This window comes from Xylocopa sonorina, chromosome 18 (genome assembly GCF_050948175.1).
Source record: "Xylocopa sonorina isolate GNS202 chromosome 18, iyXylSono1_principal, whole genome shotgun sequence".
Classification (NCBI taxonomy): domain Eukaryota; kingdom Metazoa; phylum Arthropoda; class Insecta; order Hymenoptera; family Apidae; genus Xylocopa; species Xylocopa sonorina.
Genome location: NC_135210.1, coordinates 4012478 through 4033198, shown reverse-complemented (window position 1 = coordinate 4033198; position 20721 = coordinate 4012478). Strand labels below are relative to the sequence as shown.

Here is a 20721-nt window from a genome sequence, read left to right as displayed (position 1 = left end):
ACTGGAAGTTGCATCAACGCTAAACGAGTAGAGCGAACTCGACATCGCGAAACCGGGGATGATTGAAACCCGTCGCGATCAGGTCGTATCGACGCCCCCGCTCGTGGCGCGGGGGCTCGAATAATTATTCGCGTAAGCGCGATCGAGCCGTGGATACACAGGGGCCTTGATTATCGCCCATTGATCCTCGAGCGCGCGGCTAGCCGGGGTATCGGTGGCTGTAAATCACGGTGTGCCATGCGGAAGGTTTCTAGGGCGGTGGAAGCTCCGTCGTCGTCGCCGGCACCGCCATCGCTACCGCCACCGTCAGCAGCACCGGGGGTGGGTCGATAGATGCCGACGTTGAAAGCAGGAGCGCTTTTGCCGCCCCAGCCGCAGCACCACCGCCCCGATATATTTGCGCGCCACCCTTCTCACTCTCTCTCCCTCGTGTATTCTTTCCGCAGCTGCTCCGTTTTTCTCCGATCATCCTCTTACCACGGTCCTCGTCGTCTCCTTGCACGTCAGCTTACTCGCGGTTACCTCCCATGCATTATTTCTGCCCCCGATCGTCCGCGAGAAGTCCCGATATCTATGGAGACGGACCAGCACCCTTACAGTTGGAGCCATCGCGAATGGGTTTCGCAGTTCCATCGAGGAAGAGGATGGAAAGATGAGATTCGAGAGTGGGACAACCCGTAAAGGTTCGTCAAGTTTCGAGATGAATGCGCGCGATGGTTGCCGGGGGTTGATGCAGGATAACCGTAGCGATTTTGTCTGAACGAGTGAGTTCAGACAGTGGATAATTGAAGATAGGTATCTGATCGTGGTTGGAAGAATGTTGCTGGACTTGGTCGTAACGGGACAAGGTAGCGTGGAGTACGGAAAGTGTAATTGTTGAGTGAAATTTTTTGTTCTTCGCGAGACAACTTTGAAATGATGCCTATTAGCCGATAGTGATGTTCATTGAATGTTAATTTGATCTACACTATCGATGTTATTTTTACTAGCGATGGGTATGAGTCGTTTGACGATTTTTGTAGGAGATAATGGCAATTTTCGTCTGTGAACACACGCGTCGCTCGCCAGCATTCGATGTGATAGCAATTATTACGTGTAAATTCAATTAAATAGTTGCAAATTGGGATACGACGATGACGCTCGAGAGTCGCTGCCCGTGTTAACATATAATTACGCGAAACTCCATTTACGTACATAACAGGTGAGAACGCTCGAAATGCGGCAAGTATCTCGTCGGTCGGAAAGAAATGGTTACGCTCGATGACTGATTCGGTATTTGGTGACCCAATTGTACGCTACTTGCCAGTATTTGAGACACCTGTACAAAGTATCGTTGAAATCGTTTCAGCTGTTTCGAAATAACACACGCTGGGCGAACTTCTCGCCTTTGGATTGTTTCAACGTTCCTCAATTATTAACAAGATTCGTCGTGGGATCATTTATCGAATCGATCTATATGCCACTGCAGTCTTCAAAGACACTGCAAATTATAAAATGCGTGGGTGAAAAATTGATTAATCCTTTCACTTTCAAAAGTGTTTGGTTAAGTGGAGATTCTAGAAGGCGAGATAAAATAAAGGCGAAGAGTAAAGGGATCTTCGTTTCCGAGGAAAATGATTCTGAAAATCTGTTAATTGTATACGCGTTTGTGAGTCGTAAAAGTACACCGTGGGAGAGAGAGAGGGTTCGTGTTGATGACAAAACCTTGCGCGTTCCATCGTTATCATCGATGCACGTACACGCGAGGAATTTGTCCAAGGCCTTACTTCACAGGACCGAATACCCGAAACGGTCCCATTGAACGTAATAAACAGTTAATCGCCGTTAATTATCGCGCCGTGGAACGAAAGGCCTTTCGACGAAAGACAACTGAGCAAATTGACACGCGACATTATCTGTTGTAAATTCAACTTTGCAATCTCGACGGGCGTGACGACCGTGCCGGCTGATTTCCGAAACAGTTTTTAATTAATCCCGACGACCGTGCTCGGAATTCTTCCTTTTTTTCTCTGGCACTGCCGATTGGAACGCCGCCTGCATTCGACGCAATACGCAATTGTGAGAGCACCTGGAATGGTGAACGAGAACGCAAGCTTGGCGAGAATGAAAAGTGGGCACACACTTTTCCATCTCAAAACCTGAATCTACTACGTACGTGGAAGTTGCGCCTTGTCGCAAGTAAAATTGAATAAGAGAATGCAACAAACGTAATCGCGTATTTTCAATTGATCAATCGTATGGTTTATGGCAAGGTTTACATCTCACCTTGCAACAGAAGCTCGAACCCATACGTGTGATACGTAGTTTTATATTTTTCAACGGTTTGAATCGAAAGTCCCTCTCGAGTACGAGTCGTACAGTAAGAAGCTTCGGAATGTAATACTGTATAATTTATTACTATTACTATTTGCAACTGAACATTATCTCGTCGTCGCCAGAATCCACATGACGACGCTGTTCTTTCATTATTACCTATGCAAATCGAATTCCTAGAGAGGAAAACCTGCTTTTAGAATATTCATATCTGACTCGATAAACTGTTCGAACTGATATTTATACCGATTAAATAAAGGGAAACACGCATGCGTCTATAATAATTAACATCTCAATCTCTTAAGTAAAAGCAATACACAAACATAGAAACGAAAATCAGTACGTGTTGAACACGTACAATGTAGCGTCGTATCTCTCAGATTTCTAACCTACAAAAATGCTTGACGATACTCGAATGGCTAACTACACTGACGCAGTCTTACTTTAGTTACATCGAATTAAATATATATATACACAAGAGACACAAAAACGTAAAGAAAGTTCTCATCGAGAACTATGGTATGTAACAACACTTACCACACTCGACTGCCACGCGAGTTTTCTACGTTCGTTCTCTAGAGAAGGGGATATTCACACTAGGAGTTCCAATATTTCTATGCATAGAACGATAAAACATTTAGCGATATGATTTAATAAGACCACATCCGTATCAACGGCTCGTTTATCTCACGACTGGTCACCCGTGACCACCATGGCCCCACGATGCACTCGGGTTTACTCTTGGCACGAGCTGTTTTTCGAAAAACACTTATTAACATTAAGAACACCGATATGTAACAAATTCTATTATATACGAGTCTACGATCGATTAGAACGTGTAAAATGGTTACCTAAACTTCGCACGATTTCGACACGCTTCCGATGTTGTCAGAGAGGATTCGTGGTCGAGAGGTTAAGCAACGCCATGTATGGGATGATCGCATACAAAAAACGATGAATCGATTGGAAGCAGTCGACGTTCCCCTTAAACGGAGCTCGAAACTTGTATTCCGTTTTGAAGGAACCGATTAATTGGGATCACAGATCGCGATTTGGGAGTTCAAAATCGCATCGGCACAATCGCGCGTGACACAGCGTGCTCGCGTACAAGCGGAAGAAAGCGCGCGTAAATACGAACGTTCGAAACGCTCGACTGGGGCGGTAGATGGCTTTCGTGCAGGAACATCGATTAAAAATCCTTCATTCATTTTAACGCGCGATGTTTTTTAATTAAGAAAGACAGACACTGCCAAGCTTTGAATTTCTCTCGTTTATCGCTAACTATCACTGATAGCGCGATTTCTTTCTTTGTATGAATAACTGTTTGCAGATAACTTATACAAATCCCACAATACTCTATTTATAGTGACAAAGAGCCGATTTACTGCTAGTTATGCAACAAACGCACTAAGATAGAGCGCTACGAGATTGGTATAAACTGTCTGCGAGCAATAATTAAAAGAAAGCATAAATTAACAGATTGTTCTTTTTAGACTTAACCGCGAAAATAAAATCCGATTGATTCCGTTAATTATTTTTAACTTGTAGACTTCGTCTGGCCTTCGACTATGCTTTTATCAACACCCTCGAGAGTCGGGCTCGCATGAAAATCGAGCGTATGAAAAACCGAGGCGTTTAATAAAGATTATCGCGACCGTTTGAACGGCGCGTGAATCATAACGTGCATAGAATATTTAGTTTGCCGTTGATTATCGGGTTTTAATGGTAAATAATGAACTGGCAGGCAAATCAGTCAAGATGTTCCGTGCGACCTCGTAACCTATGGATCTTCGTTCGTTTAAACGAAGTTAAACGGTCAAGCAGGCGAGCCGTTGTCAATTAAATGTCATATTACAACATCAATGGAGCTGGACACAGTGCCATTAACGACTGACCGACCTCTCGCGCGATTTACAATTAACTAATATCACGTCGGACGATTTGGACCAACGATACTAATTTTTATTCGTTCCCTGGCATCGCGATCCTCCATTACCAGCGAGATCTCTCGAGATGGCTTCTTATCGCCCATGTTTCTCAATAGAGCAGTCTCTATCCTATTTAAAGGCAATTAGAGGCGCGGAAAAATTCGTGTAACCTCGTGGGCCTGCAATCTGAATGAATTTTTCTTTACGAGGAATTCGGTTCGATTTAAAAGTGGATACACGTCAGGCGAGACGAATTCGTATTTTTAACTTCGAGGAATTAATCGTATCTTTTTATAGAACTCTGTTTTCCTCTTTTTTTTTGTTAACTAATAGTTTAAATGATACAAAGCAAAGTTTGTAATATCAACGGTGGCGCATCCATACTGGTCGTGGCGTCGTGTGTCGCTCGCAAATCGATTTACCACCGTACTAAGATCACAAATAACTTGCAAAAGTGTCCACGCGACGCTTGTACAAAGCAAGACAGTGTTGGTATATACTTTGATTCATAAAAGCGGCGATGCAAGAGCGTAAAAATTATTTTTAGGACCACACTCCCTGCCAGATGCATTGTTCAGGTCAGACTGAATGAGCATCGATTAAAAATAAATAGCCGGGCAATATTATCGACCTGACGCACAAAAAACCGGCAATAAAATAACAATGAAATTATTATTAAATGCAGAAAACGATGATACCCCCTGCTCCTCTCGCGTAACCAATCTATTATGTTAATCTAATTATAAATAATCCTCTACCTTCAAAATCTAATCTCATCTAATAAAACATGAAGGAATATAGCGAGAAATTAAAAAAAAATAATTAAAGTCTTAGGAAAACGACTGTACATCGCTCGTTTGCTACAAAAATGGGCCAAATTCGCACGATTCCTAGAAAAGAGCATCGGACGGTGATAAAATACGAAGATTGTTCGAGACATCGACAGATTATAGTTAATTCCATGGTGAAAGAAGCGTGGAATTGGTGGAATGCGATCATCGCTGAACAGATTTCTAGTTCGATACGTTTCCGGTGCCCTGGTTGCCGTGTGGCAGCTATACACAGCCGTGCTAAAATTAATTTCGTCGAAAGAAGAAAAAGATTAAGATTGACGAAAGAAGAAGTAGAAGAATTCGCGGCCGATCGGCAAACAGTGCGCGCACGAAAATAGCACGGTCCATACATTCGTACGCGAGATCTTCCCCTCGTCCCTGGTTATTTATTTATCGTCCATTTCCAACGATCCGATCGTTAATTACCACTCATGCCCGTATCTAGACACGCATAAATGCCAGCTAATCGGCTGCGATTGGCGAGATGAAATTTCGTGCGTCGATTTTTACGAAAATCGGCATCAGTTCGAATTTTTTTAATCGGCTCGATAATCCGATACGAACTCGACCAGGCGGTCTCTGTTTATTGTTTAACATTATTTTAATGCACAGTTCACGTGTTTCCGAAACACTTGAGGACGGATTTAACTCTCTGCAGCGGTAATGCGCTAGTAAAACCGTGTACGTATTCTTTTTTAAGTGATGATTCGACGTTCTTGAAATGTGCAGATAAACGGGAGCAAGTAGCAGAGGCGAGATTGTCTAAAGGGTGTGGGTTAGTTGAACACGAATAAAAATGATTGCAGCCGAACGTAGGCAGCAGCTTGCGTCTAAAAAATCGTGGAACCGAACGTGGAGACATTCGATCCTTTCGGCCGTTTTAATATCCCCATAAACATTATCTATCCGCTCGGATCCGCGCGACTTTCACGATTCAAACTTTCGACCGGTGCTAATACTTTCATTTATGTATTTTCCCTGGCGCTGGGCTCGTAACGAGCAGCGTTAGATTTTCTATATTTCAGAGACGCACCAAAGTATCGTAGTATCGTAATAAAATCGAGCAAGTCGCAGGTCGCCTCGAATATTTACCGCCTAGCATTTAATCTGCTCTGTGAAGGAAAGAGAAAAATGAGATATCAACTCGAATCTCTTATTCTACTCGCCTTTATCTCGCGCGTTTTTTTCATTTCGAACGATATCGGAAGCCATCCTACGAGTATAATTACTTGGCGACGAGGACGCGTCTGGCGAACGACGGTGAGAAAGTGGAGCGAAACGCGAGAGACATCTGACGCGAGTAGTAGCTCGTTCGATTTATATCGCACGCTGATTATCATTTCTCTCGACACGTATAGACTGTATTTTAAAAGATAAGATACGGTCGAACCGAGGAGCAACAAGAAACGTGCTCCCTTGGCCCGATGAAATTGAAACGTTCAATATTTTATTGAGACGACTCACGTTTGAAACGACACGGATTTTGACTCATTTAAGATCAAGCGGAAATAGTGGAAGTAGCTGCGTTTCAACCGCAGAAACGGAAGGTCTAACGCAACTCCTCTATTCCGCTCTGAAACGGATAATCGTAGACGGAAAAGGTGAACGAGAGAGACGCGAGATTTATGGCTTTCACGAGGATACCTACGTGTCGTAGATACATGCCGATATACGAGCGGCAGTTTGCTATTTATTTAACACTTTCGCTGGGCATTAAGCGCTGATCAGTATCTTTTGTTACGCACGCATCGCCAGACGAGATAGCATCAATCGCGATTTCTTTTTCTTATCGCCACTTCTATTTCCGCATCATCTTCTTCTTAAACGAAAGTGGTTTCTTAATCAAGACGACCTCGTCGCGTATACGTATCGCTCTTGCACTTGCTCTCCTTGCCAATCGTTGTACATCGAGTACACTGGTCTTTTAAAGTGTTTCCTGCAAATCTATTCCATGCGTAACGTAATTTCTCCGAAAGTCGTGTCTGAAATTATCGTCGACGAGTAAAAAAATCGATTGAGATCGTTACAGAACTACCAAGAATTAACTGGGACCGTTTAAACGGTTAGAAGAAGAAACAAGCTTTCTATAAACCGAACGATCTGGCTCGAAACAATTTTTGCGTGGCGTCTTCGTTAATTAACGAAGCTCTCATGAATACGATTGCTAAACGAAACACGCGATGGGACGCATCGAGTGTTCTACGCGTAGATACAGCTCGTTGCGTTTCCGTTCGTCGTGTTCCATTCTTGCCCGTCAATTCACGGTGTTGCATAAGAATCTCTGAGCGAAAACTTCCCCATATTCCTGGCTGCGACGAAGGTCGCTCATTAGATATCGCGATATCGTTGGTATAAGCGGCACGGAAGCGACCGCAATCATTAATGTCACTACTTCCGGGGCTGCGCGAATAACCGCGCTAATAATATTCCCCGTCTAATTGTCACCTCGCGAGAAATCGTTCTTTCGATGATCGTAGCGCACGGCCAACGAAATGGAAATTCTTACATTAACAAACTGAATATGTAACGAATTTAAAAAACATTCGTGGAGAATCTACTAATGCCTCGTTAAAAGTGCTTGCGTAATAGCTTGCGTTTATTATAGTTAATTTCAGTTGGGTATTGCCGTGGAACCGGAAGGAGGGCGAGTCTACCCGGAAAGTATGATTGAAATGTGAAAATCGAGTTTTCGAAATTTTCACGAGTACACGTGGTCCTTGATTAATTCGCGTGCGAATACTTTCTAACTCGTACCTGTTTAAATTCCGAGAGTTACGGCACCGTGGCTTTCCTGCGATCGAGTAACGACTGGCGATCGAAAAAGTTAGACTCGATGAAACGATTTGGCGAGCACGCGGAAGAACCGAATTCTGACCGCAGGATCGACGCTGGCCCGTGTCGCGCACACGCGAGGAATCCTCGTGCAGCGACACTATTATGATAATACCGTACCGTCAAAGGTTAAGAACTTAATCGGTTCACAATGAATAGAGTTATGAGAGACCGCGGCCGAGAAAATTATTCCACGCTCGCCACGCTACTCACGTCCTCGTGGGCGGAAGAACAGAGTCCGAGTTAATGCTTGAAACTTATTTCTGCACTTACTCCAAACTCCGGGACTAGAAATACAAACGATCGCAAAGAAAAACCGACCGGCATTCCGATCCGGCAAGTAATATGCCTTGTTTACGGAAACTGTTTAGCGTGCCACGTTTACTTTCGTCAAAGTCTGTTGCGTGTGTCTGTATTCCTTTTTCTTCTTGGAAAAAAAAAGAAAAAGGAAAAGGAATATTCAGTCTGAACTGAATATTCTGAAACTACGATTGGAAACGACGAGGGCTTCGTTTTTGCTTCACTATACTTTCTAGAGTGCACTGGCGTTAGTTGGAAAACGAGGAGTGTTCTTTGAGTTACAGAAAAAATTTTGTTGATACTCTTATACAGTCATATTCTTAATACACGAGCTCTCGCGTTATCGTGCAATATGTTTGATTGCTTTATCAAACAAAGTTCCTAATGAACAGCGTAACGATAAGTCTACGAATTTCAGTGGAATTTTTAGCCAGAGCTCCTTTCAATTGTGCTAACCGTACCAGAGAAAAATATTAGGCTGTTCTATAAAGAGAAATAATGCATTTCTTTTGGTATACATGTTCAGAGAAGATCCATTGTAAGTAACGGCGAATCGAAATCAAATATCATGATAATATTCTCCAATAATAACAGGAAATGAAATGTATTAGTTGAAAAATGAATCTCAAGAGGAACCTCATTACTTCGAGATGACCTGTACGTGATTTTTCCATTATCAAAATTACGAAACGTTCTATCAAGCAACCAACGATTAGTTATCAACAAAAATGAACGTATCGATAACGAATCGTTAAGAATTACTTAGCGACTGCATAACAGTCAATTTTTCCAGCGCCTTAACGAGGAAAACTCGCTGGAGTATATATATCACATGTTAATTAACGAAAGTTTGCCAGTTTATAAAACTAATCTGGTTGAATACGTTCGTAACTATCCATTTTAAGGATACTTGGCTAAATTGTGTCCAGAATATATTTGCAATTGCAATTAACTATTCTTTTTTTTTCTCAAGCGTTTCTTCTTTTATATGTAAACCAATAAACCGGGAACTGTAAGCGATTTCACTCTCGACGGATATTAAACGCTAATGAAACGGGTGTTGAATGCTTTGTGTAGGTAAGTGTTGCTGGTATGAGCTCACGTGTAAAATACAAGAAAAGTGAGTCACTCCGGCAAGCAAATTTATTCGAGAGATAATTATTTATTTTCGCAAGGACTAAGCGTGAAACGCTTAGCTCGCGCAAGTCCGAAGGATCTGATGCAAGTAAATTGCACGTACGCAAAGAGCGTGCAATTTGTTTTTACAGATTCTTATTAGATTGTACATATACGCAAAAAATTTTGCACGCCGTTGATCCAGAGATAAGAGGAGCAGATTGCATGCTGTACGACGAGTCGTTCGAAGGCGAGAACGAACGGTTGATATGTAAATTAAAAACAATATCATCGATGCACGCACTTTATCTCGTTATCAGTTTCCTTACTCGAGGAATTCGATAAACGTACGCGATAGTAGTTTCTGCGTCGCTCTCGGATTCACCATTCCTGTACCATTTTAGGTTATCTGCGGGAGTAAAGATTTTTCCACCGTTACTTTCGACATTTCGCTGTTTAATCGTGACCCATGATTAAGTGAGCTATTCTAACGCGATTAGTTCTACATCCTTTTTTACCACTGCACTTTTTCTACGCAAGTATCGATTTTGAGGTTAGGTTTCTTACGTGCATACACGAACTCCTGGTAAACTGCGAAAAGGGTATCTGGAAATGCCACAGCTAATATTCTATATCTAGAATCTGAACGCCTGCGATAAAAAGAACGTTTTAAGCGTCTAACCTGATCTAACTTACAATTAAGAATAGAAAAAGTTACTCGCAGCGATCGTCGGCAACGATGGATTGCTGGACAGAAACTATCGATCGGATTTTAGAATAGAAACATCACTCTCGTTTAATGGCCAACTACGTCGACTATATTTCACTCTCTCCGTATCGTAACACGAAGATTTCGTCTCTGGTAACGCTGACGAGCAATCAAACACAAAGCTTCCCCTGTGCAAACGCGTACGCCATGCTACCGAATGTGGACGATGGCGCGAGTTCGAGTTGACGCCGTGATCGATCATCGAAATCGAATCGATTGGCCAACAATCCAATGGGAATGGTTTCTACTATTTTCAAATGCACCCTTGCGAGAAAATCGAAGAAACCATTATTAAATCTTCTCTAATTAATTATTACAACTACCTATTCTAAAAACATCGAATGATCAACTTCCTTGCAGTTTTCGACTCCTAGTCCTAAGATAATATACGAAAAACATAACCTCTTCGACATATATTATTATACTGGTGGACGAAAAGATTTCTTATGGAATATTAAATTATCTTAAAGCTAGTTTTCAGAGACTTTCCTGAGCACTTTGTCTAGTTCTTCCTCCACGCAGGTTATGCGTCTATCTTAAGCTGTATCAAATGAGGGACGCGTGTACTGTACAACTCGAGCGGAAAAAGACGCGAGCCTCGAAGCAGGCGGGATCGTAACCACTATTTTCTAGGTCATTATCTCGAGGAAACGTAGAATTAGATAAAGCGGTGCGTGTACACGCGCAAACAAGAGTCGCGGGCATCGCTCGCGTGAAATTTCCTACGAGTAACTTCGTGGCGTGGAACGCGCGCGCCCTCCGACTAACCTATAATCGGTGACGTGGACGACGCTTTGGCCGTGTCGAAAGCGTGCGTACACGTTTGACCCTTGAACAATGAGGGCTAAGGGCGTCGACACACCGCCAAGCAGAAAATCTGTGGACAATTTCTGACTCTCGAGAGATAGATTACTATCGATATAAGAGTCTTATCGATAATATGAGAACTCGATTGATGGTATTATCGCTCGTTTACTGGAACAGTGATATAAATCATTATGCGATACCTTTCGTTAACTCTTTTCTACGTGTTCGGTAACCCTGTCTAGCCCCTATTAGTCGCCTCTTACGACAAGCAGGGGATACTGTGGGTGTATTCTGATCCCCACCGCACAGGGATGATGTGTAACGAAGTTCTGGGAAATTTTGACGAATCTAGGTTTTCTAAAATTGATGTCTTACAGGTGCAATTTTAATCTGTGCCATCGAAGGATCAATTGCGCTGTTTTTCGTCAAAGATTCACGGGGACAGTGCGAGAAACGAGAAGAAGAAACGGAAAGGGTGGAACAACAGGTCGAGGCGGAGTGAAAAAACCGGGTTTCGGGGGGTGAGACTCGCATGAAAGAGCAGCAGGATCCCCGGGACGCTTGTGTACGCGCTGACACCCGATAAAAAACCGCTTCGAGCACGTTTAGCTCGGGTTTCATTTTGCGGGGATAGCTAGGTAAATATGCACACTAGCCTCGCGTGAATCATAAAGTCACAAAGGCATGAAAGTGTCCCGGTGAGACAATAAGCGGTAACGAGCAGCGACTTTTCGGATCGTAAGCAAGGCGAGTTTCTCGGTGGCGAGATGTATCCGCGACAAAGGGATTTGAAACCGGCCGGCTTGGATCGCATTACCGATTTTATTGCGCGTCATATTTAAACAACCGCTGCGAGGAGAGGCTGCACAGGAATCTTGTGCCATCGATGATGTTCCACTGATTTTTGGTTGTTCGACCCCTTCGCAGAGATGGACACCTTCGATCCATATATATATATATATATATATATATATATATATTCTTTATACTTCTCTGACACGAATATCTATGTATTGATATACTGTTTTCTCTATTAAATATTTTGTGTTCGACTTGATTTCTGATATACTAAGTATGCTCGTCGATAATAAATCTCTTAGATTAGAATAATTTTCTATTTCCATTTCCGTGTATAATTGCGTACAATGAGTGAAATGCAAAATAGCGTCAATGACTTGGATTAATCGCGCGGGTCAACAACTTTAGTGGACAATAAAAGACGTATTATTTGAAGAATTTCAATGTCTCGAAAATTACAATATCGTGAAATGTAAACAGCGTAAGAATAGTAATTGCTTCGTAAAGCGGAGAAATGTAATATCGGTAATCGTTGTTAAAAAGTACGAAAACTAATTCGCTTAGTACTCGGAAGCGTGTCCGATGCAATGCAAACTAATTATTGCACGTGAATCATACTTTGCTAACAAACGTACTGAAATATACGGAATGATTCAACGGTAACGGTTACGTACACAAAACTCTGTTCGTAATCTAATTTCGATAAAATTTTAGAAATCCCTACCCGAGAATCTTGCACGCGCCAGGGTCGTTGTGCGACTCCGCGATTTCGATAGGGAGCCGAGCAAGAACAGTGTGGTAAGGCTTGTTCGCATTCCTCCCGCGGCATTCTTTCTTTATGCAAATTTTAAGATCGGAACGCGCGGTTGAACGTTGTAAAACATTTCGATTATTCCACCTGAGATTGGTTGCGAGTCGAATGATCGTGGGGAATTAAAAGTTTACACGACGCCGCGTAGATGGATAAGATATACAAGTACACGCAAGATCAGCACGAACCTCTCGATAACTGTACTAATTTTAGAATCGGTTCTCCTCCCGTCTATCGTAAAGTATTCGTTTACTGATACCGTGGATTACCGTCGAGACACGGCATCGAATTAATTTCCATCGCCTGGGAAGAAAAAGTATTTTCATTCCTGCTAAACGGAGATAGGTAATCTCTCTCTCTCTCTCTTTTCCTCTGTCGGGTTTCCATGGCGCGGAGAGCGAAACGGGAACGTTATAATAAAAATCATATCCAGGATAATTTCTCGTACGAGAAAATCGATCTGCTCGATCGGCAGCCCACAAAGCAGCGATAATAATAAAGCGGCTTTTAATATCTTGGCAATTTTCTAAATACGTTCTTTACGTGTCGCCGAGCTCGAGAAATCTATGCGTGATCGCGAGCGGGTACGTACGCGTGCAATGGCAGCAACATTAAGCAACGCGTGATAACCCAGAGGGCTCGCGACGAAACTTTGAAGGCATGCACGAGCAATAATTTTCCACTCGACGACGGACGGCGGCAGCGTTGTTGGGACTCGACAGAAGGAGACGAGGGGAGAAAATGGGAAATCGTGCGAGATTTCGGGAACATACAAAGGGAACCGCGTGTGCCATGGTCGGGCTGGCGGAAAAGCCCGACAGAGAGCATCGTATACCGACTATAGTCCGGAACTGTCAAGCGCACGCCGGCTAGACTGGGTCAACTACACTCGTGTGCTCTCCGATCGGTCTTACGCAGCGCAGGGACGAAGATCCGGTCGAAAGGCACGACATCAGCGAGGTAGGAAGGTGAATGAATCGAAGGGACGCTGGTGGAACGAGAAGGCATCGCGAGGATGAAGAGAAAAAGACGGCACACCCAATAATTCGATCGCGACGTTACGACCGCCACGGTTCCGAACGGAGACGGTGGCGAGGACAGATCAGAATGGAAGAGCGCTGCGCGAGACCGCAGCGTAGCTATCTTCTAGAAAAGAAAATGAACTGGAATGATACATCGTGCAAGAAAAAGCTACGGGACGACAGAGTGTAAGCGAGAAAAAAAAAAAACGGTAGAGAGCGAACGGTCGAGCGAAAGGTTTTCGCTCCAGATCAATGACTAAACATACCCAAAAGTAGCAGCTTAAGTTCCCTCCTGGCATCTCGTTTGTCCTTTCGGAGTTGCCGCTCAATCTCCTGATTGATTCGTTTCTGCTCCCTCGCCTCTTCCGACAGGCAGCACGCCATAGTTCAGGACGGCAGGATCCTCGACGGATGGAGGAGGAAGAGAGGAGAAAAATGAGGAGGAAGAGGATGAAGAGGAGGAGGAAGAGGAGGAGGAGGAGGGAGGAGAGGGAGGGAGGAAGGGAGAGAGGGAACGAGCGATTTGCGGTGGTGGCGAGCGATTGCCGAGCGGCGAGGTTTGTCGTAGACAGCAGTGGGCTCGACGGCACGGTATCGTCGTCGGGCCGATATTACCTTGCCACTGCGAACGAGCGACGATATCTCGTCGCCGTTCTCGTGGTTTTCCTTCTCCTTTGCCTTCCTTCTCGTCCTGGCTGAGCCGATGAAATTCTTCCCGATCGTCTGCACCACCACTACCGCCACTAGCACGATTCACCACCACTTGTCCACGACGACCACGACGACGACGACGACGGCGGCGGCGACGACGACGACAACGAGAAAGATCACAACGTAGGCGTAGACGTAGACGTAGACTTGACGAATGCTTCTCCGGAATCCCCGTATTCTCAACAACGACGGCACACGCGGCGACGGAGCACTCCTGGCAGGGCTCGACGACGCCAGCGACACATCAACACATGTACGCACACGCACGGGAACCTCGGCCGGTAGCTTGTGTCTGCCCTCTCGACTCCTCTTCTCTTCTTTACTCTCGTCCAGCCCTCGGCCCTCGGCTCGTACCTTTCTCCACCCCCTTTTTTCCTTTACTCCCTGTCCACGCACGGACGTTTTGCGGCGATAACGTGAAACGCACTCGCGAGAGACGTCGAGGAAGCGGGGGAGACACGCGCGCACACGTTCAGCCTTTACTCGTGGCGCGATCCCGACGATTTCCCAGTGAGAGACGAATTTCGCGAGAGCGAGGTCCGTTGGATCGAGATCTAGAGAGTCCCGACTGTACTCCGTCGAATCTCGACCGTCGGTCCCTAAGTCCCCCGCTGTACCCGCGTACTACTCGCGAGAGAGCTCTTGTACGGCACGTTCACTCGTTCACTCGGTCCCCGGCGCGGTTGGGTGTGGTAACCCACCGGCGCTCTATCTCCTTCTCTCTCGGCCGCTCGCTGTCTCTCCCTAGCGCTCTTTCTCACTCTCTCTCTCTCTCTCTCTCTCGCTCGCTCTCACCCCCTCTCTGTTTCGTTCACTAATCTTATCTCTCTTTCTTTCCCTCACGCTCTCCGTCTCTCTTTCTTTTTCGCACACTCTCTCTCTCTCTCTCTCTCTCTCTTTCTCTATCTCTCTTTAGGGTACTCTTTCTGTACCGCACACGCGACGAGATAGATCCACACTGAATATATGCACCGTGTGCGCACACACGCAGCCTACACGCGAACGTATGCCAAACGACGGCGAACACGATTACGAGGAGAACGTAGACGGAAACAACGAACCGGGGACGACAGAATAGAAGACGATGACGAGGTCGTCTGCTGTTATTGCCGCTGCTGCACGAGCGCCCACACCTCGAGCGGAGCAACTCCTCCTGCGATTCGCGCCGCGCCCGCTCGGTACGCAGCCTTTTATCAACCCTCGGTCGTTCGAGAATCCTGTTAGACCAAACCAGATTGGCGAAGCCCCGGCACAGTAGGTCGTCGTATAGTGGTCTATAGGCGCGGGGGCGCGCACGTGTCCGCTAACGAGATTAAAATCGGTGAGAAGGAGGAGGTGCGGCCGCCACCCGCCGGGGAGGAGACACGGAGAATGTAACAGCGCCCGCCGCGGCGTTTCAGATATAGGTTATACTCGTCTCTGTAGAACCGACCGATTCCGACGGTTCGCAGCGACACGGCTACCGTTGTTACTCGCTCCGTGGGATCACGCGCGCACTCTCCTACGCTCTCTCTTCCTCTCTCACTCTCTGTTCCACCTCTTCTTACCTCTTTATCGCGCCGCGCTCCTCTCCTTCTCCACAGCCGGGTCACCCCCGATCACCCTGCCTTTCTGTATTTCTTCTTTCCTCGCCTCTAGCTCGCCTCTATTCTTACCCCTTCGCTCTCTCACGCTGCTCTCTTCCGTGTCAATCGCACGTTTGAAACGGGCATCGCGATTTTCCATCAATCCTCCCCGGCTCCGTCGAGACGTAGTTCCTTTAAAGAGAGTCCAGAGAGTGTCCCGTGTGAATGCACTTTGTACAGCAAATGATACGTGTCGATCACTGGGCTATTGGAAAAATCTGACGCTGAAATTGCCGCGGAATGAATTAACGCTCGCTTCGTAATCGCGCCATTTTTATCGAACTACCTTGCTCCCAGAATTTCGTACGCCTCCATCGCGATGGTTGTGCACTTTTAAGAAATAAAGCGTGATTCTTATGAATGAATTACTGTTATTCACGTCCCTTTCGCGTTGATCTTTTTACTGCTGCCGTTTATTTCATCCGTAGTCCTTCAATTTCATGTAGTATCACAAACTGTAAAGCAAATAAAGTAAGTAGATTAGATACACGTGTCAACTGTGTTCAATTTTCAAGTTTGGTACTAATTTCGAATAATACTGAAGTCATAACAGGTAGAGTCATTAAATTTGAATATAGTAAAGTAATGAAACGCACTGTTAACGAAACTGGATTATATCATTTTGAAATTTCTACACTTTCAACAATTACTTTCCTTGGTCGTTGTTTAAATAAACCTGAATTAAAATAATTAACGTCAGATGGCGCGCGATATACTATTGTTGTCTTTCTTTCTTTCTCTGTCTCTCTTTCTCTCACTGAAAATACAAATTTCATGTATTATAGGGAAAACAATTTATTTTATATTACATAAAAAATATCTATTTCTAGTCAACGATGCCGCTAATTATTAAGTTTATATAATTATTATAAATTTAGTTTAATTTCTGTTATAAATGCGAATGAAAAATAATTTTTATTTTATTTCTAGAGATAATAATAATTAATGTACTAATTTAATATCAAAATTGCAATTACATTGTTGTTACATAAGTTTTCCATGTTAAATGTATATAATATTAAATACACAAAATGTATAAATGATAAATGTAAAAAAAATGGATATACATTGAATAAAAAAATATGATAGAATTTGGTACTTATATTCATGGTTTAAATTTCAATGCTCTATTCAAACCTTGACACATATAATTTATTAACAGGATTAGTGCTATAACATAAGGTTTCATGAAGTCTATAATTTGCGTACACTGCCTTTCATAAATTAAGAATTAAGAGTAACAGCTGTAACAATGTAGCGATCCACTATCCTGTCTACTTATCATCGACATGATGTATTTTACATTTTTGGCATAAGTCAGCTTTTGGTGAATTTCCAATGCAAGAGACTGTTGCTATCAAATATGAAAAAGAATTATGAAATAAGAAAATATCATAAAATAAAGTTTTATCATATCTCTATTACTTGATTTTGAATCATTTAGGCAAAGTTCTTCGCTGATCGATTTGAACAACATTACAATTTCGTTACCATCATCTGGATCATTGAAAAAGGTCTTAACTTTTTCAAAACCTTCACGAAGTGCTGTCAAACGACTGCAATATTAAAATTCATACTTTAAATGTATATAATCTTCCTTCAAGTATTTGGAAATAAAAGCACGTTAATTTTGATGATACCATACATGTTTATCATTTTTGGTAGCTCCAGATCTATCATACATCTACTTTGTTGATAATCTTTTAGGATAGCATCATATTGTTTATGTAGTTTCTCTATTTGCGTTATAGATAATGTAAAATTACTAAGAAAATTTTTGAAGTTCTTTGCTGCTGTATAAAAGTCTTTTCTCTTTATCGAGTGATTGTTCAGTAATTCACTGAAGTACTTTGGAAGTTTTAGGTGTTTTGAACAATGTTCTAATAGATCTTGTAGAGTAACTAGCATATTTTCTTTTTGTAGTTCCAGCTAATAAAATTCCAGTTAATAAATATACTTCAAATTACCAGTCTTCTATTTTATGTAGACACGATACTTGAAGTGATCAATTTACCTGTTCAAGGTGTAGTGGTAAGTGCATAGAATCAGGTTTGGAGCTTATGGAGTAAGGCTGAGGAAGTACCAACAGATGGCTGATACCGAGTACCCTATACGCAGCTAATTGAGATACCCGTAAAGATTGTCCATATTGAGCAAGAGCTTCAAGAGCAGTAGTACTTAAATTGAAATGTTGTATTAAAGCTGTTTGTCTATCTTCTACTAAAGCTTCCTCTATTTGGGTCTCTGTTAAATATAATTCTACATCTTCTCGTACTCTATCAGGTTCTTGACATTTCAAACACTGTAAACAAGTGATGTCATATTTTACAGGCTTTCCATTCCATTCTTTTAATTTACTAAAACTTTACATATTAAAAAAAAATACTGCCTTGATGTTTTGAGATTCGTAGCAACTCGAACGTTTCTTCCTTCTATCACACTGGTTAATGCATAGACTGCAATTTGATGAAGTTCTTTCAAACAGTATACATACAATTTTACACTATTCTAAATAGGAATAACAATAATTGTGAACTATACAGAGAAGGCATATCCTCTTCTGATGTTGGCCTGTAGTAAAAACAACAAGACTTATGGAAATTAAGGTCGTTTAAACATTTACATTTTCTTGCTTGAAGTCGTGACATTTTCAGCTTCTGTCAAGACACTATTTGTATAAAATTATCAATCATTATTGTTCATTAAGAATAAATGTAAACATATTTTCAATGTGCATACTCCTAAGGATAACATTTTTCATTATGAGTATCCTTCATTATTATTACTATACCGTAGAGGTAATTTTTAATGGATTCATGTAAGGACAGTGTATTTAAGGTTGACGATTAAATAGTACACACATATTCGAATCGTAAACACTTATGTTACAAACCAGTAATTGTTTATTATATAATCGTCTTCAATTGAAAAGGACAATTAAAGCGATAAATATGTATACGCATTATAGTTTATATTAAGGTTATGAAGATATGACTATTTAATTGTTTCAGTAAAATAACAAGACATAAAAATGACAAATGAAATAACAATTGATTGCTCCACTGCTACACTAAGTTATGTACCACGCTATTATCTAGGGTGCAGTCGAAATTTGAATTGATATCCATAACTGTTGCTTGTATGTTACATTAATAAATAAATACAATCTAAAGAAGACAAGTAGAATCGTTTATCACTTTTCAAATAGATTTCGTTGTTCAATTAATTAATCTGTGAACAATTTGAAAGAAATTATTTATCATAATATCTTAATACGTACACTTATTTACATACCGCTCCTATAACGCGTTACAAATACGTTATTTAATATTATTAAAAGGTATAATTGGTGTAAATGTAACTATTTTACGATATGACTTCAATTTTTATCTATATTATGTTGCGTGTATACCGTTATCAAATTTTGTATGTGGACTGTTCTCATTATAAAGTAAAGTGCAAATATATTTATTTGCTACTTATCTTCTTTAAGCTAATTAAATGCATTTCTTCGTTTTCAAAACAAATTATATAATTTATCACATTAGTAATATTAATAGATGTATTGCCAAATAGTTAATACTATCCGTATATATTATTGCTCGTCTAAAAACACATGTATATTTAAATACAAAAGAATTACTCTCTTCAATTATCATGACTGTTTTACGCAATATTAAGATTTGCATAAATAACATAAAACTCTTTGCGTTCAAAATACTGTATTATATTGGCACAACGCATTTATAATAACCCAGCGAGCAGAATAATTGCAGTTCGGCCGCAGATTCGTTTAGAACTTGAGCGGAAAATAATTCATATTCGTCTGACACGATCAAAATTGACAAATGGGAATATGATAAATTTTTGTGTTAAATCTGCAACTATTCTGTTTGATAAAGTTTGTAGCAAATGTTTGGGATATCTACTCGAGCAGATTTAGTTGATTGGGATGTATAAAGAGTATAAAACTTTGGCGCTGAAATCCAAAGAGATCATCCCTTGCGTAAAAGTAAGTTGAAAATGTAGAATGGGACAATTTTTACTGTTCGACCTTCGTTTTGATAAAATTGATTCCGAAGTTGGGTTGTTTATGCGTGTACGTGATTCTATGAAACAAGGCCTTGCATAAAAAATTGTCATTTTACATTTTCCATTGACTTTTCTGATTGTACACTCTGTATATTAATACTATTTATTTCCTAATCATTGTCATGTAAAAAAAAACACACTATTCATACTTCACTTTTAATTCAAAGAAGTATTAAATATAGAGTATAATAAAATAGAGACATGAAACAAATTCAGTGAAATTGTATCAAATCATAATGTTTTATATTGATTGATTGTCGAAATGAAAACTTTTGCCTAAATATTTATCGATCTGTGGTTTGATGGAATGTACTTGTGTACTTATTCAAATTATATAGTAATAATAATATTAAAGTGAAGCATGATGTGTCCTTGCAATATTATGGCTGTCAATTACTTGTTGCTAAATCTATTATATCTTTGATATCACTTGGAAATTCGTATGAAGTTCCTATACGAATTTGCTAGATTCCATTAACACTTAAAAACAGAGTACATTTGTGCTATTGTTTTTTTGCTGTTATTATTTATTAGAATTTTTTTTACTTTTCATATTTTTCTCTTTTTTTTCTTTTGTTAGTCCTTTTTATAGAATATAAATATACGCCTGTTCGTCGTTAATTACAATTATCGTAGCTATGTAATTGTAACATATAGTCAACATATATTTTCGAAACGTGCACCTGCAATACCTCGCATCTTAGTCTCGCTCTGTACATGGGTTTGTTGATAATTAGTGTGACAATGGATCAATCGTTCAACCA

General features: G+C 41.6%; 1 protein-coding gene across 9 annotated transcripts in view; it reads right to left on the bottom strand.

Moving 5' to 3' along the window:
* Galphaq (G protein alpha q subunit) overlaps positions 1-15714 on the bottom strand; it is a 31853-nt gene extending 16139 nt beyond the window's left edge. For 2 of the 9 annotated variants that reach the window (XR_013102715.1, XM_076908308.1), the window contains exon 1: positions 13796-15696. Coding sequence is in view for 8 of the 9 variants with exons in the window: in XM_076908308.1 (XP_076764423.1) it covers positions 13796-13913 (118 nt within the window). In the remaining variant the exon portion in view is untranslated. Of the gene's footprint in view, positions 1-13795 lie in introns of all 9 variants that reach the window. The other 7 variants (XM_076908316.1, XM_076908312.1, XM_076908317.1 and 4 more) reach the window with 6 other exon arrangements.
* Between the last annotated feature and the right edge of the window lie 5007 nt (positions 15715-20721).